The following is a 9,520-nucleotide window of genomic DNA, read 5'->3' on the forward strand; positions in this document are numbered from 1 at the left end:
AGTTGAGCTGATAAGTTAATGTGGTGAACGTATCTGCAAGGTGGAGGTATTGTTGTTTAAAAAAGTCTGGGGCTGGGGTTTATTTCCTAGGTAGGAGTTGAGTGCTGGGACAGGGAAAAAAGCTGAAAACTAGAGAGTATTTTATTTTGCATTTGCATTTGGTTGTGAAATTGAGTACTTCTAATGAATTTCCATCATCAGCTTATTGCAATTAATACAATATAGCTTATGTTGAAATCTATAAACTTTTTGCTCAATCATGTTTCCTTTAATATGTATAGTTCTTAGCAATCACAAATCCATAATGAAAGAGAATTTAGGCGTGTTTCTTTAATCTTGCTACATGCTCTCTTCTTTCTTTGTTAGTAGTTTTTTTGAGAGTATTGAAATACAATGCTAGACAGGTTCCTCAATGTGTTCCTTTATTAAAATGTTCATCTTTTTTATATAAAAAAATCATTCTGATTCACCGTCCTGTCAGTGCTGTAGTGAAGAAAGGATTCCCCGTTAGGATAATTGCCATCTCATTATTTTTTTGAGCCTGAAGCTACCTAGTAAATCATGGAAGCCTACTGTGAGAAAGACAGTCCTATTTTAACAAATCCTTCTTGATTTTGCTTCTTTGTAAGACTTGCTTCTATTAAAATTGCACTTTTGAGAGCTTCTTGTGTTTTATTCACCTCATGATGTAATTTACATATAAACTTTTGTGTTGTATTTAAGCTAACATACATTTTTTTCTATGGTGCTTCTAAAGTGAAGAAATACTTGCTATGGTTGTACTAGTCTAGAGTTTCTAAGAACACAGTCAAATGAAAATTCTCTAGTTTTCTTCGCAGGAGTCAGTTTGTATATTGTTCTATATATTTATGTATATAGAGATGTGAATGTATAAGCTCCTATGTGCATATCATATGCTATCAGGTTTCATTATGTTGTAACATAAGTACACACAGCAGAGAGGAGCAAATAGCTGAAGTGTTTGGGACAGAAGGGTTAATACCATACCTTAAAGGTGCGGATGATGCCATTTGTGAGCTCTGAGGTGTCTGACCACTTCCATTTTGGTGTAAATCCCTTGAAAGAGAAAGCATTTCAGAGCAAGGTGTGATCTGTTCTCCTGGTAGGAGTGATTGACAAGGAATGAATAAACAGTTAAAAGAACTGAATAAATACCACCCTCCTGTTTAAGTCCAGGCATACCCTGGCTGGCACATATATATTCTAATGCGACACTTTAGCCAGGTGCTTTAGTTGTTTGGTAGCAAAAAACATTCCCAAAAAGCCATGTCATAGTTCAATCTCAACTTCTTCTGATAAGAGTTTTCTTTTATAGTAGCATTTTAGTGGTGATTTGAATAAATACAGGGAATTACAGTATTTTGCAAATAGGATATGTTGATATATATATGCAAGGTGATGGAGGCCTCTTGAGTGAAAGCAGGGGCTTTGACAGCAGGTTCTTGGTCAATTGGTGAGGCGAAATGGTTCACTGAATTGGATAACACAGTGCATACACAGTGACTGATTAAATTGATTTGTCCATGGCTACTGCCTACCCTGCTACAGAGGCCCTTTAACCTATTTTCAAACTTTTTCTTTTTTAAACCATTCTAAATACATGTGATATTAAGGGGGAAAAGAAAGTGAAAATGCATTCACAGCTATAAAATTCTGAATTAAGGTAAAATACACGATTTCCAGAATGTCTGCACACTCCCATGTTATACCATATTATACTATACTTATCCCAGGGACAAGTACACTGCTAGAAACCAATGATAAAGATAATAATAAACATCATTCTGTAATATCACCTAAATTGCAATCAATACTACATTTGTGAGTTCTTAGATGTATTTATTGAAATGGGAGAAAGTAAAACACTTAGGGTTTTCTTGTTGATGGTCTTCTTTTGTTTCTCTTAACTGCAAGTTTTACTTACTTCCTTATTATTTTATCCAGAAGGTGTTTAGAATGCTTGTAGTGAAAACATAGCGGAATGCCAGTTAAGAAGACCGAATGCTACTGTTAAATGTGGGGTACCTAACTGAAAATACCTGCAATGATTTGGGGAAAAGTAGTCAGACAGATATTGTTTAATAACTTGCAAATTACTTTTTTAACTATAGAAGAGAAAAACTTGGTGTTTTGGTCTTAGATCAGTATGCTTGTATTTTACAACATATTTAGCATGTCATTTCCCTTCCTATGCTAAGGAAATCAATACTAAGTGATAATGGGGCTTGTACATGCTATTTTCTTTGTGATTCAAGGGGAGCTTTATATTGCGTGTCTCTTCCTGGGTTAGTCTGTGGTATATGCAGACAGACAAATTCCACTGAAAAATCACATCAAACTTCAGTGCAATGGTGACATGGAAGCAGTTCACCTAAAATAATGTTATCGCCGTTGTAGAAGTGCAGAGTTCTTTGTACTGGATTTGGTTTCTTGTTTTGTGTTTCTTATTCATTTTTAGGGAAGAAAAAGCAATGTAATTACAATAATTTCTGAAAGGATAATGAAGTTCTATTCATCATTTAACCTGTTTAAATTATAGATCAGTCTTGTAGGGCATGACAGCATACATACAGCATGCCATGAGTGACTTGTGCTGTATTTTCATTTGTCTGGTCATGAAGAGATAAGAAGAGGTAGGTGCCAGGGATTGTTTCTTGGAGTGAATTTGCAAATGTTAACAACCATTTTGCAGTCTTTTTTAAAATCATGCAGGTTTTATCAATAGCATTTCTTCGCAAGGTAAAGTTCAGTAAGTAAGACTCTGGCTGTACATACAGCTTTGCATGGATTTTGGATAAACTAGTAGTGACCACTTCATACCAGGTGAAATAGTGAAACAGTGCATTGTAACTTCCCAGGAATCTGAAAATTTGAAATATTTTTATGTGGGCTGGAGCCAGAACATGTTGCATTATTTTGTACATATAGTTAGTTATAGTTAACAGACTTTTTTTTAATCCTTAAATTGACTCCACAACCTAAATCTATGTGCAGTTGGGTTTTTTTAAATTAGTTGATTAGGGAAAGCAAAAAAAATTATTTATTTGTTTAGTTCTTTCCAGTAGCATGTTAGATTATTATAAATCAAATGTCTATGCATTCAGTGCAAGTTTTATAAAACAAAGAAACAGAAACCATACAAAAATAGCCAAAATAGAAAGCTCACTGGTGCACATAAGGTCACCATGCCAAAGGCGTGTAATTATTTCTTTGTATCTTGTGTTAGAATAATGTAATCCAATAACTGGCGTTCCTGGTGCGTGTTACAAAGGATTCAATAAGGAATAGCTGGAGATTTCTTCAGGACTCCCCTGGCTTACAAGGTTAATAGAAGAGTCTTTGTGGCTTTCAGCCATGTTTGAGAAGTGCAGCTGAAGGAGGCTCTGCACCCCTCGGCTCCTGGGCAGCGCATCCCCTGGAAAGTTGGCACCCCGGGTCACAACTGTGTGGCTTGGGAGTTTTGAGAGAAAACAAACAAACGCTGTTTTATGACTCTTACCAGGGCTTTACTGATTTTGTTTTGAATTGAAACCGTAAATGCCATTACAGACCCCTTGCCCCCGACTCTAAAGTTTTGGCCCAGAGCCTCGCCTGGCCGTGGCTTGGCTGAGCCAGAGGAGGCGAGGTGCCGGGCCCTCGGACAGAGCCAGAGCTGGGCTCGTGGCAGGGCACCGCGGCCCTCCTCTAAGTTTGGGATTCCCTGGCCGAAAGCACCTTGTCCATCGGGAGCCCGAGCATCTCCGCGCGGCGCGCTTCGCTGTGGCGCGGCCCGGGAGCGGGGCTGGCGCTGGTGCCGCCGCTCCGCGCCCCGCGGTGTTCGCTCCGGCAGCGCTGGAACACCCAACTCGCCGCCCCTCGGTGCTGCAAGTACCGCGGCGAGCAGAGACAGTGGGCCGGCGATGGCTGGAGATCTGGTGCCCTCTAGTGGGGCCGGAGTCTACTCCCGTAGAAAACCTTCCCGCTTGACGCTGCATTGCATAACTAACTCTCTCTTTCTCTCTCTTTCATTTTAGATGCTACAACTGTGGTGGCCTCGACCACCACGCTAAAGAATGTAGTCTACCTCCGCAGCCAAAGAAGTGCCATTACTGTCAGAGCATCATGCACATGGTGGCTAACTGCCCCCATAAAACTGTCTCACAGCAGCCCACTAGTTCTCAGGGAAGACACGAAGCTGAACCGCAGCCTTCCACTTCTGCCTTCCTGAGAGAAGGGGGAGGAATGCACGGCTACTCGTCTCCATCATACTCTCAGGAAGGCAGGTTGGAGGTCTTGGAGCGCTCAGGCAGGTCACCACAGGAAGCTTCGTCAAGTAAGTTGTCTGCATCGCCTGAAGAACCAAACAGAAAGGGGCCTTCTGTTCAGAAAAGGAAAAAAACTTAATGCATTTGTCATAATGTTCCATTTTCTTTACCCTCTTGGGATGTCTACCTCATGCAAGTACAGGGGAAATAATTACATTATCGGTAGCTGACCTGGAATTTTAACTACTGTTGAGTAACTGTGAATATTTTTTTTTCTTTAATAGACAAATCACTCCAAGCAAAATACATTTGAGCAGGGTGCATTATGTTTTACCGTCTGTATGTGTGTATGAGTGTGCATGTGCGTGTATGTATGTGTACATACCTATAAATATATATTTTTCCATCAGACCATTCTCCAACTCCCACAAGACATTACTGTGAAGCAGTAGGCACAGCATCCACAAACGTTCCTGAACTCATTCCTAGAACCTGTTTCCAAACATGTTCAAAAAACAAACAAGAAAACCCAAAAAATCTCACAAATAAACTAAACCTGTCAAACCACACCCAGAACTGAAACTGAGACTGTTACTTCTCTTGTAAATGAAAGGATACTTTCATATTTTAAAGCTGCCATATGGTACTAAAGATACTAAGACATCCCCCATGCCATCAATTTGAGTTATTTTCTTTTTATCTCCACAAAGCATCAAAACCCCTCCCCATGCCGGTGCAGGGCAGTGTCATGACTCAACATGGCTCATTGCCACCACTGTTGTTGGTGAGGGGTTTAAAGCTCCAGAAGAGACAATGAATGTGTAGTTTCTGTGCTGGTTTCTCAACACATTTTGTTAAATTAATATGGTTGTAACTGTAATTTAGATGTCTGTTGTGTAGGGGAGAATGTATAAGTTGTTACCAAACAGACCCTTTTGAGTGGTATCAGGATACTATCCTGTTTAGCCCTTTGTATTCTGTGAACATTTAGGGGACCTTGGTGGCAGTAGTAGCAGCAGCAGCAGCAATTTCTCTTGATCCCAAGTAGTACTCCTCAGCTTGAAGGGTCTTCTCCCTTGTTTTTGCTGAAATGCCATGGAGAGAACTCCCTAGGGATTTTTGTTGTTGTTGTCTGAGTTTTAAACAAAACAAAATGCAAAGTTAATGAGATCCTGGGCTAAATAGTTTCTTAAGAAGAAAGGTTGATGGGTACTTAGATCAGGATGTTTGGGATTGCTTGGTCAGCCTTCCTTGCTGATGATACAGCATGTGTGCAGACCAGCCTGAGTGAAGGGACCTGCACATTTTTCAGAAGCCCTGGGCATCATCTGCTTCTTGTGAACTGGAGGCTGTTGTTGACCAGCCTTTGTCCACAGTGCACTAGGACCACACACTTCTGTGTTAAAGAGGAGAAAGATTGGTGGCCTTAGAGTGAGGCTCCCTGGGCTGCAGGCCTTGCTCGGGGTTAATAGAATTGGAGCCTATCAAAACTTCAAGTCGCTTTCCATTTGTAACTTCTGAATTACCAAGTCATACGTAAGATAACGTACTCTGACAAATCCCATTGTGGATGTAAGTTAATTAGAGAAACCTGTATAATCCTTAACATTGGCAATAAACACAGGCTGTTAAAGCTTGAAAGTGTCGGGTAGGTTTAAGCTCGGATAATCAAACTAAAGAAACAGCCTGCATGAAAGGCTACAGTGAGCCAAAGTCCCACCCGTGGTAACTCTTTTGCAGCCGATAGTTACAACAGGTATGCAGCTGGCTCCTTAGGTGGCCTTCCCCTTCCCACTTGTCCTGCCAGATGAGACTTTTACTGGTGCTGCTGCTGCTTCAGTAAAGAGGTAGTAATCAAACGCCTCAGTGAAGGGCACAATTTCAAGAGAATTATTTTGTGTGAATTCCTTGCCAGTGTTTGTGAGAATCTTGAGGTTTATACTGAAGTTCTCAGTATGCTAATGCAAAGCTTACCTTTGACGATATTGAATGTGATATATCTATAGAGAACTTCCTTGCCTTACGTAAGGATAGTAAACTTATTTAAATTATGTAGACAAATCAAAGTGGCATTGCTTAACCTTCTAGTTGGTGTAAAAACCAGGTTAAACAGCAAAGATGCAAAACTTAGGTCACTTTGAAATTCTAAACCAAAGTTCCTTATAGAAATAGGCAGTTGTGGATTTGAAAACTGGTCATTCCCTGTTTATATGTAAGAAGTTCAGAGCTGTGATAAGGAAATATTTTCAACATGCAGATTGTTATTGGTGCTGTTTAAAATCACTGTGCACACCAAAGTCAGACTGAACTGCTAAGAGCACATACCAAACCCTATCTTATTATTAAAAGCTTGAGGTTTTATTTTTATATATTAGAATGTTATCACTGTTACATAACATACTCAGGACAAAGAACTTTGCTCAGGGAATATACCATGTAATATTGGTTTTTCTTTACAGAATAGTCTACAGACCTGCTTACTCAGAACAAACCAAATAGTCTTATACTTTTTTATCTCTATATAAGTATTATGTACTGATATTAGTAACTACCTCTGAGTTGACATAGACCTACGTTTCTGATAATCAGATCTGAGCGTTTTGTATTATAAGTTCCTGTGAAATGATAAAGTGGTATTCTGTACTGGTGTTTATGTGAGCATCTGTGTCTTTACATTCACAGGGTCTGAGTTTTCAGATATGCTGGGCAACCACAGCTCCCACTGACTTTCAGTCGGAGTTGCTGGTGCTTAGCTTTTCTAGGAGGGGAGGAATGTAGGACGGAGGGGTGGAGGGGGAAGAATAAAAACACTGAAACATCAAACCTACTTATTTACATAGGTGACAATAAAATTATTTTTCTGTTTACAGCAAAAGGCTACCTCATATTTACTGCATAAACACACCTTTGTGCTGCTCTAGCCTTAAAGGTGGCTGTTGATCTATGGTACATACTTTTTATCTGTACTAAATATGTAACTGTATAGTTCACCACTGCAGACATTATGGCAAATACTTGTTTAAGATGAAGCATCCATTTGAAATTATGAGACATTTCCAAACATTTCTTTGACGTTTTTTATTTTTCTATCTAGAGGATTATGGGCACTGTTCACAAAAATAAATATAGCTCCAGAAGAGACAAAAATGTACATTCGTTAAGTTAAACATATATAGCAGCATAAGCTGCAGCAGGGAACTACTTAGCACTGGGCTGCAGTAGGAAAAAATCTAGTTATACTCCTTCAATAGGCTGATTCAAATAAGCAAAAAACCTTTTAAAGGAGGAGGAACAGACTAAGTTTAGGATTCTTCCTTCATGTCTAAGGACAAAATTAATATTCTGCAGCGTTTGCTCAGGCTAGATTTCCCCCTATTCACCAGCTTGTCCTTGCCAGAATGCTTCACAAGAAAACTCGTTAAGAGTAGAAATAGTTCAAATATCTGCTTAGAGAGATATATTTTTCTCCTAACAATAGTGGAGATAAGGTTAAACCCGGAGCAAGAATCTCTCTCCCTCCCATTTCCACACCCCAGAGTACTCAATTTAATTGTAAGAGACACTGTGAGGTATTTTTTACTCTTCCCCAAGGAAAGGTCATGATATTTAATTACATGCTACAAAAGTTAGGCCAAGAGGAAGACTTATATTTGGAGAAAGAGCCAAATAACTTTTTGCTGCAATTAATGGTAAATCTGGCATTGTAATACCATTTGCAATATTTTGCTTTTAGCCAGCTTTCAGGGAGTGCCAAACATCACATTTGGATCCTACAGCTTCCCTTTGCAGGCCACCTTTTTCAGCCATTTTATTCTGTACCAGTGTTATCCTGGAGTTCCTTATTGGTCATACTTAGTTTTGTTAATAGAGCCCCATAAAAAAAAAAGTGCTTATAGATCTTGTAACATTCTTTGTAAGAAGAATTATAAAAGAACATGGGAAATCTCATCGAGTCTTAAATTTAATTTAATTAATTTATCTGTAAGAAATGTTTATCATAAAAAATATATATGTATTCCCCGGTGTTAGATATAAAAGTAATTGGGAAGATATGTACATGTGCAGATGCACTGATTCTAATTTTCTAGAAGTCTTAATGAGATTTGAGTATTGCTTTAGGAACAAGAAGAGCCTTGTTAAATGCATCGGTCTTATTTTGCTTAGTATATCAACAGCCTCTTCTTTAAGATCCGGTGGTTGTGTTACCCCTGTTACAACTGTAGAGGTTGATCTATGAACACATGCTTCTTTTTTTCCTGTATAAACCGGAGCTGTATATTAGCAGCTGTGGCAGTGTTTTTCTGAGAATGTTGAAGAGTAGCAAGGTATTTGCTACCATTGTCATTGAACGAAATTCATGAGCAACCATCTTTACAAAGGATAATGGTTTTGACTACCTCTTGAATTACTAAGTTAAGCAACAACTGTCTGACAAACATCACCAGACTGGCTTAAACTAGTATGTGTTGCTTGTGGTAATAATAAAAATAACCATACTAGAGACCAAAGTGAACACTGATTTCTATATGTCTTTAATACTGTGTCTTATCTAGTGTTTTTAAATTATCTTCTGTAGCATAGATTACCTCATTGTCCATTTTGACTTGTATGTTGTTTACAAGGTGAAATAAAAGAAAAATCACTTGAATTTTGTGTTTTAAGAAAAAGACCGCGAGTTGAAGTTTTGAAGATCATTTCACCTGTTTACTGTCTTGAGGGACTAAAGCACTGATTGCCTTTCTACATATCATGTATTTTATATTCTCATTTCATGCCTAATGTCTTTTTTTTCCTGTCAGTCATGGATATTGTGAGGTTTAAAAGATTTACTTGATTAAAAATAAAACATATAACGTTGGCATTTACAATGAGCCTTTGAGATTTGCTTTATTTGCATGGTAAACACGCACTGCACAGCCACTGGGCAATTTTCATTTGCACCTGTGCTCACTTAGTTTTGGGATATTGCTTTCAGAAAATATAATTTTAGTTATATAAACTATTGTTGGGAGGAGGGAGGAATAAATGATTAATGCATACGTGGATCATACTAACAGTGCTGCAGCAATTGCAGCCCAGACTCCATTCAGCTATCGAAATTAAACTGCAAAATTATAGCTTTTGGTACTGTGAGAATACACTGGTCATTAAAGTTATCAGGCATTTGGCTTATTCTCTGGGATGAAAAGCTTTTGGTGTTTTAAGCCTCATCCCATTTTAATTACTTCTTCCATAATCTGTAAGCTTGTACATAC

At 38.6% G+C, this 9,520-nt stretch overlaps 1 protein-coding gene across 1 annotated transcript in view; it reads left to right on the plus strand.

Moving 5' to 3' along the window:
* LIN28B (lin-28 homolog B) overlaps window positions 1–9,106 on the plus strand; it is a 97,888-nt gene extending 88,782 nt beyond the window's left edge. Inside the window, exon 6 of the mRNA XM_027633940.1 lies at window positions 4,035–9,106. Coding sequence (XP_027489741.1) covers window positions 4,035–4,404 — 370 coding nt within the window. The 3' untranslated portion in view covers window positions 4,405–9,106. The remainder of the gene's footprint in view (window positions 1–4,034) is intronic.
* The last annotated feature ends 414 nt before the right edge of the window (window positions 9,107–9,520 follow it).

This window comes from Corapipo altera, unplaced genomic scaffold (genome assembly GCF_003945725.1).
Source record: "Corapipo altera isolate COAL_440 unplaced genomic scaffold, ASM394572v1 2b, whole genome shotgun sequence".
NCBI classification, from domain to species: domain Eukaryota; kingdom Metazoa; phylum Chordata; class Aves; order Passeriformes; family Pipridae; genus Corapipo; species Corapipo altera.